The sequence below is a fragment of the Gracilinanus agilis genome, chromosome 4, assembly GCF_016433145.1.
Source record: "Gracilinanus agilis isolate LMUSP501 chromosome 4, AgileGrace, whole genome shotgun sequence".
NCBI classification, from domain to species: Eukaryota; Metazoa; Chordata; class Mammalia; order Didelphimorphia; family Didelphidae; genus Gracilinanus; species Gracilinanus agilis.
The window spans coordinates 190200188-190219056 of NC_058133.1; the positions used below are offsets into that span (position 1 = coordinate 190200188).

General features: G+C 44.8%; 1 protein-coding gene across 1 annotated transcript; it reads right to left on the bottom strand.

The window, feature by feature from the left end:
• Positions 1 to 17516, bottom strand: FKBP10 (FKBP prolyl isomerase 10). Its single transcript, XM_044673878.1, has 10 exons — positions 17278 to 17516; positions 13815 to 13960; positions 13210 to 13399; positions 12952 to 13097; positions 12359 to 12548; positions 8386 to 8531; positions 7007 to 7199; positions 2286 to 2428; positions 1749 to 1912; positions 1 to 384 (listed from the first exon to the last, which is right to left on the bottom strand). Exons 1-10 carry the CDS (start codon positions 17514 to 17516, stop codon positions 199 to 201), a joined length of 1743 nt encoding a protein of 580 aa, XP_044529813.1. The 3' UTR covers positions 1 to 198.
• Between the last annotated feature and the right edge of the window lie 1353 nt (positions 17517 to 18869).

Consider the following 18869-nt stretch of genomic DNA (forward strand, 5'->3'; position numbering starts at 1 on the left):
AATAAAATGGAGGCCTATACCTTGGGTTTAAATCTGGTGTGGGTTGGAAGGCCAGGCAGCAGTTATCACCTTTAAGACAGGTTGGCAAATGAGCCCCAAGCTTCCTAGCAAAGAGGAAGCAGGACTGATATCAGAGGTCTGTCCAACCACCAGCTGTGGATTTTGCATTTTAGGCCAGACCTCCTAGTCCTCCATCCCTCAGAGCTCTTCATGAACTCTCTCTTGGTCTTCATCAGACTTCAATTTGAGCTCCTCCATAGTGATCTTGCCATCTTGGTTTCGATCCTGATTCTGGAACATGTCACCAATGGTTTTCTCGGGGTCCTGCCCAGGCATGAGTTTCCCTTTGCCTTCTGCTACCTGGGACTTGATAAAGGTGGAGAACTAGGAGGAAGAGAGAACCAAGAGGATGGAGGCTAAAGCAAAAGTCAGAGCTCAAGGGAATCATACAGGGTTTCGGGAGCCGGGGAACTAGGAAGGATGTACCTAGGGGGAGATCGTCCTTGTTTTGGAAGGGCTGAATCAGCCCAGCCTAACTCAGTAATAACTGGAAAGGGGAGCTAGATCTGTTGGAATGGTGGTGAACCCAGAGAAGAGTAGGTATGATGGAGCAAACCATGAGAAGGAAAAATATCTAGAGTCTAGGACCAAGGACAAGGAAAGCAGTAATGGGATGAGGAGACACATACTGAAGTTGGGGGTGGGTGAGAACTGGTTAATATTTGAATTCATTTTGACTACCAGGGATATTTGATATTCTGCTGCCTGCTCTCATGTCTGCATAGGTTGTCCCTCTCTCCATACCTGGAATACTTCCCTTATCCCAGAATGTCTTAGAATCTTTACTCCCTTGAAGGACTGATTTAAATGTCTTTTCCTAAAGGTCTCTCCTAACTCCTTCCCATGCATCCCTTAATCACCCCTAGTTGCTAGTGCCCTTCCCTTCAAATTACTTTGAATTTACTTATCTGTGTACACGTTATGTATTCCCAATATAAAGTAAGCTCTTTGAGGGGCATGGACTATATAATTTTTTAAAGGTAAACAGGGTTAACTTGTACAGGGTAACATAGCTATTAAATGTCTGAGTCTGGAAATAGAATATAGGTTACTTATCTTTCTTTTTCTTTTTTCTTTCCTTCCTTCCTCTTTTCCCTCCTTCCCTCCCTTCCTCCCTCCTTTCTTTCTTTCTTTCTTTCTTTCTTTCTTTCTTTCTTTCTTTCTTTCTTTCTTTCTTTCTTTCTTTCTTTCTTTCTTTCTTTTCCTTCCTTCCTTTCACCCTCTCTCCCTTTTTCCCTCTCTTTCTTCCTTCCTTCCTTCCTTTGTTTCTTTCTTCTCCCTCTATCCCTCCCTCCTTGTCTCCTCTCTCTCTCTCTCTTTCCCTTCCTCCCTCCCTCTCTCTCTCCTTCCTTCCTTCCTCCCTCCCTCCCTCTCTCCTTTCCTTCCTTCCTTCCCCTTATCTTCTGTCAGTACCAATTCCAAGAGAGAAGAGCAATCAAGGCTAGGTTATCAGAGTTAAGATATTTCCCCGGGGTCACACATCTAGGAAGTTATCTGAGGCCAGATCTGAATCCAGGTTTTCCTGATTCCAGGCCTGGCATTCCATCTACTGAACCTCTTGGCTGCTTCTTAATAAATACTTTTTGAATGAATGAATGGAATGAATGGATAGAATGGGCCCTAGGGGCACTTCTGTTTTATAATTGTTTTATAAATTATTTTATAAGTGATAGGGCTCTTCTGCCTACCTCCTCAGGTGGGATCTCTCCATCCTTGTTGAGGTCCATGTTTTCATAAAGGTTAGTGGGGGGATCCCCATGCCACACAAACAAGTAACCCTCAGGCAGCCCATCTTCTCGGGACACCAGCTCTACTTCAAATCGTAGCACAGCACTACCTGGAACACCTCGGGCTTGGGGAAACAGAAATGAGGTTTTAGTTCCCAGCCCTATCATCCTACACATCCTCATTGGTCCCCAAGTCCTATATTTGGAAAAGTAGCAAGGAGCAGTGCCTAACCCATCGGGGCCAAGATGGTCTTGTTGGAACTTAAAGGGGAGATTTCTAGAAGAAACTGGATGCACCAGTCAATGCTTTGTTGTCAAGGGATTCCTGAATCCCTTGACTGGAAACAGAAGCTATCTGTGCTTCCTTTGACCCTCCTCCCCTGTCCCTTGGCTCATTCCTCTGATATAACTCTTAATGCCAGTCTTCTGCCTTCTCCATTTGGGACAAGGTCAGAGGAATTGGAGAGCCTCTGAACTCATCTCCCATCAGCCCCTCACCTCCATTCTCTCCATGTCCCAGATGGGGAGGAATGATTAGCTGTCGCTTTTCTCCCACACACATGCCCTGAAGGCCAGTGTTCAGTCCTTCAATCACCTTGCTGGCCCCCAAAGTGGCTTCCTGGGGCTCTCCGTAATCATGGCTGGAAGTAGAGAATAAGGATTTGGGTCAGAAGAGTGTTGTCTGGGCTTATGTTCCCCCTCCTCCTTAATTTACAATCATCTGTAGGTTATTAGGAACAGCTAGGAAGGATAGTGGCTAGAGTACTAGACTTGGTGTCTGTAAGACCTGAGTTCAAATCTTGCCTCAGACATTTACTAGCCATGTGACCCTGGGTAAATCACTTTCTCTCTGTCTGTCCAATTCTTTGTGACTCCATCGGGGTTTTCTTGGCAAAGGCAAATGGAAAAAAAAAAAAAAAGCAAAGTGGTATGCCATTTTCTTCTCCAACTCATTTTACAGATTAGGAAACTGAGACAAACAGTGTTAAGGGACTTGACCACAAGGAAGTATCCGAGGCCAGACTTGAGCTCAGGAAGATGAGTCTAATAACAGCATCTCCTTTACAGAGTAGTTATGAGGATCAAATAAGATAATATATAGAAAATGTTTGAGAACCCTAAAATGCCAGAATAAATGCTAGCAATAATTCATCAGAAATAATAGCTTCTAGCATTTCTATATCACTTTAAGGTTTGCCAAACGCTTTCCACACATTACGTCTCATTGGATTCTCACAACCACTTGGTGAAGCGGGTGCTATTATTATTCCTGGTTTAAAGATGGAGAATCTGAGGTCCTGAGAGGTTAGGGGACTTGCCTAAAGTCACCCAACGAACTATGCTTGAAGGGTTTTAAAAGACTGTCTGACTTTTGATCCAACCATACTACTGCTGGGTTTATACCCCAAAGAGATAATAAGGAAAAAGACTTGTACAAAAATATTTATAGCCATGCTCTTTGTAGTGGCAAAAAATTGGAAAATGAGGGGATGCCCTTCAATTGGGGAATGGCTAAACAAATTGCATCTGTTGGTGATGGAATACTATTGTGCTCAAAGGAATAATGAACTAGAGGAATTCCATGTGAACTGGAATGATCTTCATGAACTGATGCAGAGTAAAAGGAGCAGAACCAGGAGAACCTTATACAGAGATGGATACACTGTGGTAAATTCAAACGTAATGGACTTCTCAACTAGCAGAAATGCAATGATCCAGGACAATTCTGAGGAACTTATGAGAAAGAAGCTATCCACATTCAGAGAAAGATCTGTGGGAGCAGAAACACAGAAGAAAAACAACTGCTTGATCACATGGGTTGATGGGGATATGATTGGGGATGTAGAATCTAAAAGATCACCCAAGTGCAAATATCAACAATATGGAAATATGTCTTGATCAATGACCCATGTAAAACCCAGTGGAATTTTGCGTCAACTATGGGGGGGGGGAAGCAGTGGAGGGAAAGAACATAAATCATGTAACCATGAAAAATATTCTAAATCAATTAATTAAATAAAATTTTTCAAAAATAAAATAAAGTCATCCAACAAGGAAATGTCTGAGGCAGAACTTGAACTGAGGTCTTCATGAGTTGAAGACCAGCATTTTAGTCACCCTCAAGTCCCCCTCCCTTAGACCCCAGGAATTCCCCTGACCTTAACTCTGTCTTCCCCTAGGAAATGGAGAAGATGCCACACAGGCCACCATATCTCCATTCTCCCTGTATCCATCCCATCCTTAGCATGGTGATGTGTAAAGAATCCTGGCTGAGGAGTCAGAGGATCTGGCTCCTAATTCCACCTCTGCTAAATGAGGAAGGGAAGGGAAGGACATGAATACTTATTAAGCCTCTAATATGTGCCAGACAGAGTGCTTAAGCATTTAAGAAATCTTTTATGATTCTCAATAACCACTGTGTGTGGTAGGTGGGATGATGATCCCCATTTTACAGCTGAGTAAACTGAGGCATGCAGACTGTGCCCAGGGTCCCATAGGTAAAGTTTCTGAGGCTGGATTTGCACTCAGGTCTTTCTGACTTGGTATGATCTCCATTTTCAGCTTTCTCTGCATCAATTTTATTCATCTATAAAATGGGAATAATGCTTTCACTCTGAGCCTTCCAATGTTGTGAAGATCCAATTCGGCACCTTTGTAAACCTCAGAATTCTTTTATGGGGGTAGTTGGGTGGCTCAGTGAATGGAGAGCAAGAATCTGGGTTCAACTATGGCTTCAGACACTTCCTAACTGTGTGACTCTGGGCAAGTCACTTCACCCTGATTATGGAGCTCTTGCCATTCTTCTCTCTTAGCATTGATATGAAGACTAAAAGCAAAAAAAAAAAAAAAAAAAAAAAAAAAAAAAAAAAAAAAAAAAGAACTCTTTATGAACCTTAGTTCTTAGTATGGTTGGAAAGGGACTTTGCCAGGGAGAAGAGCAACTAAATGATTAAAATGTAAAGCTCACTGACTCTTGTTAGTACCCACTTGCAAATGAGAAGAAGGAAGAGGAGGAGGAGAAAAGACTTCCAGCAACTATTTTCCCTTTCTCCTTTCCTCAGATTAAGTGACCTTTTATTTCCACATCTCTGGACAGAGAGAGGGTAGGAAGCACGTAGGTGGAGAAGCGGGTGTCTGGAGTCAGGAATATCTTAGTTCAAGTCCAGTCTTGTACACTTACTACCTATATGACTTTGGGCAAGTCACTTAACCTCCTTTTGCCTCCTCAGCTATAAAATGAGGATCTTAATAGCCTCTACCTCTCAAAGTTATTGTGAAGATCAAATGAAATAATAATTGTAAAGAGCTTAGCACAGAACCTGGCACCCAGGAGGCACTTCATAAATAATTGTTGCTTCTCTTCTCCTCCTCTTTGTATGGGAAGTACTTAGGAATGAGAAAATAGCCATAAGAGTTAGGGAGAATCAGAGAGAAGAAACAAGAGACTCTAAAAGAAAGCTCTTCATTTTTTTCATGTGTCCCAAACCCTTTTGACAGTCTGGAAGAGCCCCTGGCACCCTTCTCAGAATAAGGTTTTTTGGTTTTGGTTTTTTTTTTAACCCTATTCTGTCTAAGTATTGATTCTAAAAACAGAAAGGTGGTAAGAGCTAGGCAATGGGAGTTAAGTGACTTGTCCAGGGGTCACACAGCTAGGAAATGTCTGAGGCTAGATCTGAACCCAAGAACTCCTGTCTCTGGGCCTGATTCTCCATCTACTGAGCCACCTTAGAATCATCAAAAACAACAACAACAACAACAACATAAGAATAGTCTTCCCAAGGAAACCAATTATGTATACTCAAATACAGTTGTCAAAATACAGGTACCCCTTCATCATTGCAACTTTCTCCATCGCTGTTTTGATGTATCTTTGGTCAGCAGAAGAAATTAAATGGGAATTTTGGGAATATGGGAATTTTTTGGAGAAGTTTCAGATAACATGTGAAGGCCAACAGGATGACACAGAAAAAGTTTAGAAACTCAGAATGCACACTTAACTCCAAATTTACAATAAGGTCCTGTAAACACCCCATAAAAGAGGAAGAAAAAATTCAGACTTCCTTCATTCAAAGGGATGACAAAAAATTTTATGTGGATTTCTCTAGATCAAGGGGGTGCCACACTCCTTAACCCAGCAATATGGAACAGATAACTGTATTTTTGAAATTCATGGAGCCCTAAAATCAATCCATAGATTTCAGATTAATAAGAACATCTGCCACAATTGAATGTAATGGAGTTCTCTACTAGCAGCAATGCAATGATCCAAGACAACCTTGAGGGACTTATGAGAAAGAACACTATTCACATCCAGAGAAAGAACTGTGGGAGGAGAAACACAGAAGAAAAACAACTGCTTGATCACATGGTTCGATGGGAATATGATTGGGAATTTAGGCTTTAAATCAGTGGTTCCCAAACTTTTTTGGCCTACCACCCCCTTTCCAGAAAAAATATTACTTAGTCCCCTGGAAATTAATTTTAAAAAATTTTAATAGCAATTAATAGGAAAGATAAATGCACCTGTGGCCATCACTGCTTCCCTGGATCGCTGCAGCACCCACCAGGGGGTGGTGGTGTCCACTTTGGGAATCACTACCTTAAATGATCGCTCTATTGCAAATATTAATAACATGGAAATAGGTTTTGAACAATGATACATGTATAACTCAGTGGAATTACTCATTGGCTCCAGGAGCAGGGAGGGAAAGAACACAAATCATGTAACCATGGAAAAATATTCTAAATTAATTAATTAAATTAAAATTAAAAAAAAATTTTTAAATATCTCATTAAAAAAAAAAAAAGAACCTCCATCAGAGGCAGGTAGGCGGTTCAGTGGATAGAGAGTCAGGCCTAGAGATGAAGAAGTTCCTGGGTTCAAATTTGGATCCAGATACTTCCTAGTTATATGACCCTGGGCAAGTCACTTAACCCCCACTGCCTACCCTTTAGTGATCCTCTGCCTTAGAATGAATTCACAGCATTGATTCTAAGATGGAAGATAAATTAGGGTTAAAAAAAAAAAAAGGGAACCTCCACTCCCGAAGGTCCAGAAACCAAATGACCAGCCCCGTAGATGATCAGAGTTGGTTTGGTTTGGTTTCTGGGGTTCCCCCAGTTGGCCAATATAAGGAGGAAGCACAGCCTGGCACGTGGTGGTGGGCGAGCTCTCCCGCACTCGGGGTGTGGCATGACCGGCCCCTGCCCGTACTCACGAGGAGAAGAGCTTGGTGCCATCCAGCAAAGAGCAGTTGTAGTGATAGCGCACGAAGTCCCCCAGCTTGGTGGTCTCGTTGCAGCCTTCGATGGGCCTGGAGAGGGTCTGGCTCTCCACCGTGTCCGATGGGTTGTGGAAGTCGATGACGTGGACGTCAAAGATCAGCACGGCAGAGCCCGGGATCTTGTCTCCTGGAGCCCAGGGTGGGTAACACACCATTGGAGCATAGACTTAAGAGCTAAAAGAGAACTTAGAGGCTGTCTAGGCCAACCCCGCATTTCACTGATGAAGAAAAAGAGATCCAGGGAGGTCAAGAGATTTGTGGATAGAAGCGTAGGCCTGGAAATTAGTAAGACCTGAGTTCAAATCCAGCCTTGGACATTTACTAGTTTTGCTACCCAAGGCAAGTCATTTAATCTTTGCCTCAGTTTCTTCAACTACAAAATGGGTATCATAATAGCACCTACCTCCCAGGGTCATTGAGAGGATCAAACAAGGTATTTGTAAGGTACTCAGCATAGTATGTGTAGGAGTAGACCCTTAATAAATGTTTGGTCTGGGGGCAGAACGATTGAGAGCCAGGCTTAGAGACAGGAGATCCCAGGTTCAAATCTGGCCTCAGACACATCCTAGCTGTGTGACCCTGGGCAAGTCATTTAACCCCCATTGCCTAGATCTTACTGCTCTTCTACCTTGGAACCAACATACAATATTGATTCTAAGAAGGAAGATAAGGGTTTAAAACAAACAAGTAAATAAATAAATGTTTGTTCCCTTCCCCTTGCCCAAGTTCAATCAGAACCAGAATGCATCTTGAGGGTTCCATGGCTCTACAGTTTCTGCACTCTTCCTTGTCATTCAAGGTAAGATAAGACAGAAATAAGATTAGAGACAAGATGAGAAATCCAGCTTTCTGTAGCCTTTGGGATCCCTTTGACCTCCCTATGGGGAAAAATGGAAGCCGGGGTTGGACTTTCCCAACAGCCAAGGACAGCTTTAAAAAATTATATTTTTCACTTCTTAGCTGTATGACCCTGGGTAAGTCACTTAACTCCCACTGCCTGGCCCTCACCGCTCTTCTGCCTTGGAACCAATATATTGTACTGATTCTAAGGTGGATGGTAAGAGTTAAAATTTTTTTTTAAAATTCTATTTTGGGATCACATTCCTGAGAACCTACTGAATAATCAAATGTTTTGTATTTGTGGAAGGGGAGAAAGGCCAGCTGGAGCTCAAGTCCCTGGACATTGCCTACACATCATGGGGGTATCTCTATTGGTTTGGGGAAAGTTGTCTCCATCGTAACTGAGAAATAAAGGGATGGGAAGGATTAAGGCTAGTTTGTAAGGGTAGGGGAGGGAAAGGAGAAAATCTTACCCGCTCCATTCTCTCCATAGGCAAGGTGTGGAGGGATGGTGATGCGCCGGAGCTCTCCGATGCACACTCCCTGCAGACCCTGGTCCATGCCTGGGATGATGTAACCCTGCCCTATGTAAGTATTGTATGTGTGGTTTCTGGAGTAGCTGCAATATAGAGCAGGGAACAAATTGGGTTGTCCGGTCAGGGGTGGGCAAAGAGACTCCTCCTCTGTGCCCTCCCAACACCATTACTAATCAATCCACCTCATGGGCTAGTTGGGCCCATCTGCTCTCCATGACAGGACTGTAGCCCTGTCAGTTCTCCATCTAGTCACATCTCTCCCTCTAGTCCTAGCCACCTCTAGCGCAGACCTGTGTGGCTCCTCAGTGAGCCTTCTTTTTTTAATTTTTTAATTTTATTTTAATTTTGAATATTTTCCCATAGTTACCTGTTTCATGTTCTTTCCCTCTCCCCCAAACCCCACTCCACCCCCACCTCCCTGTAGCCAACTCGCAATTCCACTCAGTGAGCCTTCTGATGGGTCTCCCTGTCTTCAGGCTCTCACCCTCCACCCAGCTGGCAAAATGATTTTCTAATAGCACAGTTCTAACCATGCCACTCTCCTATTCAAGAGCCTCCAGGGGTTCTGTCTGCCCTCTAGGATAACTACTGGCTGCCCTGTTTGGCTTTTTAAACCTTTTACAATCTGGTTCCATTCTCCTTTTCTTTCTTCTTTAAAAAAAATATACCTTTTATTTTGCTTTTTAAAAAATCAGCAAGGATTTTTTTTTCATTTTTTTCTCCCTCCCTCTCTCCCCCCCAAAGTTGGAAAAGAGATAAAAAGAAAGGAAAGAAGGGAAGAAGAAAAGAAGGGAGGAAGGGAGGAAGGAGGGAAGGAAAATAGGGAGGGGGAAGGAAGGATGGAAAGAAGGAAGGAAAGAGAGAATGGAGGAAAGAAGGAAAAGAGAAAGGAAATAAAGAATGAAGAGGAGAGAAGGAAATAAAGGAGAGAAGAAAAGAGAAGAGAAAGAAGGAAGGAAGGCAGGGAGGAAGAAAGGAAGAAGGGAGGAAGAAAGAGAAGGAAAAAGAGGAAGGAGGAAAGGAAAGAAGGAAGAAAGGAAAGAGAAAATGGAGGAAAGAATGAAAAGAGGAAGGAAAGAAAGAAAAGGAAGAGGAAGGAAGTAAGGGAGAGAGGAAAGGAGAAGGGAATAGGAAAGGACAGAAAGGAGGAAGAGAGGAAGGAAAGAAAGAAGGAAAGAGGGAAGAAAGGGAATGTGGGAGGAAGGAAGAAAGAAAGAAGGCAGTAGGGAAGGAAAGAAAGAAGAAGGGAAGGAAGGAGTGAAAGAAGAAGGGAAAGTAGGAAGGAGGGAAGGAAGGAAGGAGAGAAAGAGAGAGTGAAGGAAGGAAAGAAGGAAGGAAGAAGGGAAGGAAGGAAGGAGAAAAAGAAAGAACAAAAACCATGCTGTAGTCAAGGGGGAAAAAATTCCCTCACTGTTCAAGTCCAAAAATGTATGTCTCATTTGACATCTTGAGTCCATCACTGGTAAACAGACTACCTTTCTAGATGTAGAGTATATTATCATCTTTCATACACACTACAGTATAGACAAATTGGCCTGCTTGCTGTCCCTTATACATAATATTCCATCTCTTGTCACCATGCCCTTGCTCAAGCTAAACCCTTTGCCTGAAATGCACTCTCCTTATTTCTGTCACATAGAAAACCTAGCTTCCTTCACAGCTTAACTCAAGGATCACCTCCTCCATGAAGCCTTTCCTGACTTTCCTAGCACTACTTCCTCCCACCATCAAAGGTCTTTGTATTTTTTAATATATATTTTGTATTTGAATTTATGTGTATAATGTTGTTTCTCTGAATAGACTAAGTTCCTAGAGAAGAGGGGCTGTTTATTTTGGTTCTTCATCCCACAGTGTCCAGCATATGGTTCTCAAAGGGTGGTTGATGACACACCAGTGTGGCATATGTTTCACTAAGTGTGCTATGAAATTTGAAGGTTATATTATTGCAGAGATAAGAAAATATATAAATGATTTTGTTGAACATAAATTTTACTTATACCCAGGTTATATATTATGGTCAATACAGGGATAGGGACTTGACCTGTGATTTTGGGGGGTATAGGGAACTCCTGGTGAGAAGGTGCTCCCTCTATCAATGTAGGTCAACACCTTCTCTGCAACTTATGGTTTTAAGGAGCCACCCAGAGCACTGAAAGCTTACATGACTTGCCCAGAGTCACAGAGATAGCATGGGTTAGATTGTTGTCGTTCAGTCGTTCCAGTTGTGTCTGTCTCTCTTTGACTCCATTTGGGTTTTTCTCAACAAAGATACAGGAATGGTTTGTCATCTGCTTCCCCATTTCATTTTCAGATGAGGTAAATGAGGCAAGCAGGTTTAAGTGACTTGCTAGGGTTACACACAGGTAGGAAGTATCTGAGGCTGGATTTGAACTCCTGAAGAAGAATCTTCCTGATTCCAAGCCCAGTGTTCTATCTACTATGCCACCTAACTGCCCTTTGCTAGGACAAATTTGTGTTTCTTCCTTCCTTCCTTCCTTCCTTCCTTCCTTCCTTCCTTCCTTCCTTCCTTCCTTCCTCCCTCCCTCCCTCCCTCCCTCCCTCTCTCTCGCTCTCTCTCTCTCTCTCTCTCTCTCTCTCTCTCTCTCTCTCTCTTTCCCTTTCCTTCTGTCTTAGAAATGATACTAAGTATTGGTTCCAAGGCAGAGGAGCCTTAAGGCCTAGGTAATGGTGGTTAAGTGATTTGCCCAAAGTCACACAGCTAGGAAGTGTCTGAGGCCAGATTGGAACCCAAGACTTCCCATCTTCAGGCATGAAGCCACTGAGCTACCTAGCTGCCTCTAACTGGCCTTCCTGCCTTGAGTATCTTCTCACTCCAAACCATCTTCCACACAGCTGCCAAAATGATATTGCCAAAATAGTGGACTGACCATTCCTCTATTTAACAGACTCTAGTGGCTCCCTGTTCCTAGGATCAAATATCCACTCTTCTATTTGACATTTAAAACCTTCACAACTTGGCTCTGATCTACCTTTCCTCTTAATATCCATTACTCCCCTTAATAGACTTTCATTTACCTTGTTGCTATTCCTTACACATGGCATTCCACTTCCTGACTCCTTATCTTTGCATAGGCTGTGCTCCATCCCTAGAATGCATCTCTATGTCTCCTCTGCCTCTATGAATTCCCAATTTCCTTTAGTATTCAACGCAAGTATCACCTTCTTCATGAAGTCTTTTCTGAGCCTCCCCGAGCTTCTGGTGGTGTCTCCCCTCTCAAATGCCATGTGTTTATTTTGGGACTATGGCCTGCCTGTTTGTCTCATTCAGAAAGGGAGCTGACTAGGTAGACTTGCAGGGCAGGACCCACCAGCTGGCTAAGAGGGTTTGCCCAATGTTCCCCAAGTTCCTAAGGGTCTACCTTTGACCTTAACTGGGATGGCTTGTGAGCTATATTTTGAATATATCTAAGTATGCACACGTTGTCTCCCCTTACAGTATGAAAGCTTCTTTGAGGGCAGGAACACTTAATTTTTGTTGTACCCCAGGGTTTCGCACGGTACCCTGTGTATAGTAAGCACTTAATAACCTGATTATTCTTTTTGGCTCTGGGAAAAGGGGGACAGAAACAGGAGCAAAGAGTTGGGGTTGCAAGGAGTCAGATTTAGACTTAATATTAGGAAAAGCCTTTGAGCAATTAGAGATATTGAAAAATCAAATGGGCTGCCTTGGGACCTGCCAGGCTCCTTCTCATCGGAGGTCTTCAAGTAGAGGATGGATGACCACTTGTTGGCCATGAATGGGAAGGACCCTTCTGAATCTAAGATTCTATGATTCTTCCCCCTGGCCCCATCCCAGACCTTCCTCCAGTCTCTCTTCTATTTTCAATGACTTGTTTCAGTCACTTCTTTATATCCTGTTATTCTCCCCTAGCTTTACTCTACCTCTTACCTGGAGTCAAAAATGGTGCCATCCATGAGGGAGCCATTATAATGGTATCGCATGAAATCGCCTGCCACGGCTTTCCGCCCGCAGCCTGGAGGCAGCAGCAAAGTCTCTAGCTGGACACTGTCTTTGGGATTGTGGACATCGATGAGAAGGACATGGAAAACGAGGGAAGCCTGAGGGGGGATCACAGTTCCTAGAGGGTAAAAAAAGGAATCCCCTGTCCTTTAAGGCCAGGAAGAAGGAAGGAAAGAGTTCCTGTTCTTCTCTGGATTACAATAGTCTGTATATCATTTTTTAATTTAAAATTTTAATAAACCAATATAAAATTTCTTTTCCTTCCATTGTCCTCCTTCTCCCCCCTTCCCCACTACTCACATAACAAATGTGTGTGGTCAAGCAAAACAAAATTCTGCACTGAGCATGTCCAAACAATCTGTGGCCATCCTGAGTTAATCATTGCTCTGTCAAGAGGTGGGTAGCCTTTGCATTGAATTTGTATCTTTTCAAAGTCAACCTGCAGAGTTACCTCCTTCTAGCACCTTCATCTTCTCCCAGGACCCATCCATCTCAAGCCACCAAGAACCCACTGCTCTCACCATAACCTTTCTCTCCATATGCCAGGAAGGGAGGAATGATAATCTTCCTTTTCTCTCCAGGACACATCCCCAGCAGGCCCTGGTCCATGCCCTTGATAAGCCATCCTGAGCCCACATAGGTGTCATAAGTGCTACTCCTGCTGTAGCTGTGGACAATGAGTTAGAGGAGGGATTGAGTAGAGAGAAGACTCCTGGTTCCCCCATCTCCCAGGTTTCACATTCCTCAGTGCCTCCCAAGATCCCCTAGAACCCCACTACCTGGAGTCAAAAGCTGTTCCGTCCAACAGCGTGCCATTGTAGTGATAGCGGACAAAGTCACTGTCTTGGACCATGCGGGGACAAAATAGTGGCCGAAGCAGAGTGTTCACTTGCACCGAATCTTCCTTGTTCCACACATCCAACAAGACAACGTCAAAGTATAGTGTGGTGTCAGGAGGGATCAGCCCCGCTGAGGAGGGTAGGGCAGACTGTCAGCCACAGTGGCAAGCAAGGAGAAGTCCCACTCCTCCCTTCATAAGGAGATCCTCCTCCTTGGGAACATCCTAGCCTCTAGTGCCCCACATGGCTTCCTTCATTCTATGGAGGAGGCAGTGTGACATGGTGGAAAAAGCCCTGGACTCAGAGTTTGATTTGAGTGCAACCTTTCCCCAATGTGTGGGGACTATGGCTTAATTATTTACACCCCTCTGAGACTCGCTTTCCCCCTTTGTAAAATGGTGATGACCATACTTGTACTACTCATTTTGTAAATCTTTAAGCATTAGGTATTATGTGGCCGCAGATCCCTACCATTTCCTCTGGCTAAAGGCTCTCCCCCACTTTCCATGCTTCTGTTTTCCAGTCATTCCCTCTTCCCTGCTCACCAACCCCGATGCTTCCATAGCCAAGGTGGGGAGGCACGATGAGACGTCTTCGTTCATTGACACACATGCCCATGAGCCCTCGGTCCATGCCAGTGATGAGTCGACCCACACCTACCACACCTGCCACTGTCGCTCCACGATCATAGCTGTAGAAGGGGAGATGGGGATAGGTCAAAACGGTCCGGGGTCATGTTGTATATCAGAAGGAGAAGGGGGGCAGCTGGGTAGCTCAGTGGATTGAGAGTCAGGACTAGAGACTGCAGGTCCTGGGTTCAGATCTGACCTCAGACACTTCTCAGCTGTGTGACCCTGGGCAAGTCACTTGACCCCCATTATCCATCCTTACCACTCTTCCAACAAGGGGCCAATACACAGAAGTTAAGGGTTTAAAAAACAAAACAAAACAAAACAAATAAAAAGGAGAAATGGATTTGGAGTCAGAGGACCAGAGTTCAAATTCAGACTAAACTTTTTGTTAGCTATATCAACTTTAGCAAGTCATTTGAACTTTCTGAGCCTCAGCTTTCTTAACCATAAATTAGGGATAATAATACCTGTACTGCCTAAGTCATAGGGGAAGGGTAAAGCACCTTAGAAATGTGAGCTATCAAACTATAGGTACACACAGATAAATCCTCACATATGCATACATAAAGCATATTTCTAGATTGCCAATCTCCTGTTTGACATGCCTCTGAAAAAATACATATAAACTACCTGTTACTATGATCACCAATAAGCTGTGTGGCCCAGTGGACAGAATGTTGAGCCTGGAGTCAAGGAAAACCTGAGTTCAAATCCCATATCAGATACTTATAAGCTGTATGACCCTGGGCAAATCACCCAATTTCTACTTGCCATAGTTCCCTCATCTATAAAATGGGAACAACAATAGCACCTATCTTCCAGGGTATTGAGAGAATAAAATGAGACAATACTCTGCAAACTTAAGTCATCATGTAAACACTTGTTATTGTTCAGTCTTTTCACTCATTTCACAACCCATCTGGAGTTTTCTTGGCTGCAAAGGTACTGGAATGGTTTGCTATTTCCTCCTCTAGATCAAGAAACTGAGGCAAACAGGGTTAAGTGACTTGCTTAGGGTCACATTCCCAGTATGAGTTTGAGGGAGGATTTGAATTCAAGTCTTCCTGACTCAAGACTAGGCACTCTATCCACTGTGCCAAATACCTGATTGACATAAATGCTTAAAAATTTGTATTAATTAGTATTATTATTCACTCATGATAACCACAAGTCTCAGCATTGACTGACATATGTATAGATACACATATACATAAACAGTGTTCCCTACCCAGTCTTGTTCACTCCTACATAGTTTTCCCTGTCCCCAGCTGAATTATCATATCCTCAATGACCCGTGCTGCATCAAGATTGGTCCTCTTTCAGAAATGAAAAAAAAGCCCCCTTTTATTTGGGGCTTGAATGTCAAACTGGGATTCTTGCTCTTCCTGGGTTTAAGCCTGCTGGATCATATCCAGGCCTAATTTGGCTATTTAGTCATTTTTCAGTCAAGTCTGACTCTTCATGACCCCTTTTGGGGTTTTCTTGGGAAAGATCTTGGAGTGGTTTGCCATTTCCTTCTCCAGCTCATTCTACAGATGAGGAAACTGAGGTGAACAGAGTTGAGTGACTTGCTTGGGATCACCCAGATAGTAAATATCTGAGGCTGGATTTAAACTCAGAGAGATGAGTCTTCCTGACTCCAAGTCTGGAGCTCAATCACTGCCATCTACCTGCCCAAACAACAACTTGATTAGAAAGTCAGTTACTGGGTGGCTCAGTGGATTGAGAGCCCCAGACACTTCCACTTACTGATCTTCTGCCTTGGAACCAATACACAGTATTAATTTTAAGATTGAAGGTAAGGGTTATTAGAAAGAGAGAGAGAAACAGAGAGAAGAGAAGAGAAGAGAAGAGAAGAGAAGAAAGAGAAAAAAGAAAGGAAGGAAGGAAGAAAGAAAGGAAAGAAGAAAGAAAGAAAGAAAGAAAGAAAGAAAGAAAGAAAGAAAGAAAGAAAGAAAGAAAGAAAGAAAGAAGGTAGGAAGGAAAGAAGGAAGGAAGGAAAGAAGGAAGGAAAGAAAGAGAAAGGGAAAGTAGCACTAAGATTTTTGGGAGGGGCACGATTCCTGGGTCATCTGAAGTAATGTTTAGTTCAAAAGACTCCCTAGCAGAGTTGTATCCAGTATAAATGGGGCTTTGCTCCAGGGCAACAATGCCAATGGTATCTACTTTCTCCTCAGGAGCCTCCTATCTCCACACTTCATCTTGAGGTTCTTTCCAGGGCTGTTCTGGGAGACAGGCTGCTCCACACATCCTTTACAACAATAATTCCTCCCCCCATAAAAGGACCCCATTTTTGCCTTATGTGAGCACATTCCTAGTTATTATTGCACTACTACCCAGCACTGACCACCTCCTCTGCCACAACTCCCCAAAGCATCTGAGCTGATGATTCCAAAGATATCTTAGTGGTTTTACAAAGCAGTTATTTCCCAGTCACAGCCTGGGTTGGTAGAACTGACTTGTTAAAGTGGAGCAAGAGGAGACCTAGAATCTTGGGTACTTCCCCTTTCATCTTTGGAAGCCAACTTCAGATCAGGATTGTCTCCTCCCCTTCCCCTAACTCCCACCCAACTGTGGTCTCCCTGGAGAAGATGAGGAATCAGATTCCAAATCTCCAGGTCCACAAGATGGGCAGCTATGGTTAGGCTTTTTAAAATGGAAGGAAGCTGAGGGAGGAGAGTCAGAGAGAAAGGGCCTTGGAGGGGCTGGGAGGGAGTCCAGCAATGAGATGTAGGGGCACACAGGAGAGATGTCTCTGATGGGCAAAGCTCTGCTCTTTTCCCTCACTCCCAGATCAGTACAACTTCTTTCCACTTTTCCTGTGTCTATGCTTTACAAAGACTCCCTTAAGACCCTGAACAAACCCGTCCCCTAAATTCCAGTCCCCTTTCTTACATCAAAGACCCTCAAACTGGTAGGAGTGGAGGGAGAAAAGGAACTAGTGTTAAATTGAGATGGGGGTCCCAGACTGATTTTCACCCTCCTCCTCCCACATATATCATTGGCATAACTGCACCGACAATGCCATGGAGTAGATCCCTGGATACCCACACCCAACTTCTTTAGATAATATTGTCAGCACGCAAACATTATGCAAATTAAGGGCAAATCAGCCCTTGAGTGTTGCTATCTCGGGCACGTAGGGGAAAATGGGGATGTGGGCATGGAGGGCTGGGAGGTGAAAGAATGGAGAAGTGAGAGTTTTTGGAGGTCGAGGAGGGAATTTTTGGTGGGGCGGGAGAATAAGACGTCTTTGGTTACAGGAGATTTCTGGGGAGCCAAGAATGTTTGGAGTCAAAGGTGAATTTCCGAGGTCAGGGAGGGGGAGTGCTTGGAAGATGAGGAATGATGTTTGGGGGTCCCCCCACCCCATTACCTGGAATCAAACTTCTTGCCATCCTCAAAGGTGCCATTGTAGTGGTAGCGGATGAAGTCCCCCATCTGCACCTCTCGAGGACAGGCTCGGGGGACGTGATATCTCTCAATGACCACATCTTCTAAGGGTCCCCCACCTGGGCTGGCCCGGCTCAGGGCTCTTCCTGAGGCCTGCAGCAGCAGCAGGAGCAGGATGGGGAACAGGGGGAGGGTGCGGCTGAGGGAGCCCCAGGGGGACATGGTGCTTGGAGCTGGGATGGCCGAGAGTGGGAGAGACCAACGCGCTCCTCCGCCTCCTCCTCCAGCTTCTCCTTCGCCCGGCGCTGGCTCCCCCTCTTCCTGTCAATGCACCCCCCCTTCCCCCAAAGCAGTCAACGTGGAATGGGGGCTGGGGAAGCTGAGCTGGCTGCCGAGGGAGAGCAGGGGGAGGTGGAAAAGAGGCCAGAGAAAGAAGGGCAGAGAGCACAAACTTTCCCATTGGCGCCTCTCCATCCCTCCCGCTCCAACCCTTCACCGCCCCCCCCCCCAGGTGGTAGGGCTTGGGGGACAACATCCGGAGAGAGTAGTCGGAAAGGGGTTCGGGGAAAGGGAAAAGTTGGAATAACTCTTTAGAAAAACTTGCAGCTTCTTTTTCCAGCGCAGCCACTGGGTCCTAGCGCCCGGCGAGGTGCTCCATCCTCGAGCGCGTCCCTTCCCCTTCCGTCTGAATCGCTGTTGATGTGACCTGGTACTTAAAGAAACCACAGATCTTGAAGCCGAGTCTCTTGATGGAACTTTCCAAGCATTCTCCCACCTCATGCCGGGTTCCCCACCAGAAGCCAACAGGTCCCCAAAGAGGACAAAATCCTCTGAGCACCGTCCACACTGCCTGCTCAGCACTGGTCTCTAGGAGCCATCGTTCACGCTGCCTGCTCAGCCACTGACTCTAGGAGTTAGACAGCTGGAAGGACTTCAGGGTTCCCAGGACCTTGAGGCAGCGTAATAAAGTGGGAGTGGGAAGAGGGTCTAGAGTGTCTTCTCTCCGGGCACTTTCCAGCACACAAGATGCTCTGGTGGAAGCGGGACAGAGAAAGGTGTACAGATAGGGCAGCCATTCTTTGGGCGCTCACTGAGGGCAAGGCTCTGTGCGAAGAGATCTGTGCGCTTTGTCAATATTATCTCATTTAACGGAGTAAGCCCGAAATTCCGGAATGATACCGTATTAGAACGCTCCCCCTGGACAGCCTGGCAATCTGGGAGGAATGGCTAAGTGGATGGGGTGCCTGGAGGGAGAGAATGACGGGCTTGGAGACATCCCGCGTTACTCTCAATTTCCAGATCATAACGGGTGGGGGAGATTGAGGATTCCACGTGTGGAATGCCTGGGCCACTCCCTCTGCAACCAGACCGCCCCGAGCCGTTCGGCGGTCCTCCATGAAGCCAGGCCTCCAGGCACGTACATACTCAAACGGGGTTGAAGGGACCGTAAGAGAGTGCTGGGAATTTGGTAGTTTGCTTAGGCCATGGCTTCTCTCCAGCCCCCAATAAATTCCTGGGTATGTTCCCCATTTACTCTTTGGGGATTCTGCTCCAATCTCTAGTAGCCCCTCCGAG

Coding starts and splice junctions, on each gene's coding strand:
- FKBP10 (XM_044673878.1), bottom strand. CDS start 17,516: ATGTCCCCCTGGGGCTCCCTCAGCCGCACCCTCCCCCTGTTCCCCATC. Junction 13,961..17,277: donor GGCAAGAAGTTTGATTCCAG/GTAATGGGGTGG, acceptor CCCCTTCTACAG/CTATGATCGTGGAGCGACAG. Junction 13,400..13,814: donor CTATGGAAGCATCGGGGTTG/GTGAGCAGGGAA, acceptor TACCCTCCTCAG/CGGGGCTGATCCCTCCTGAC.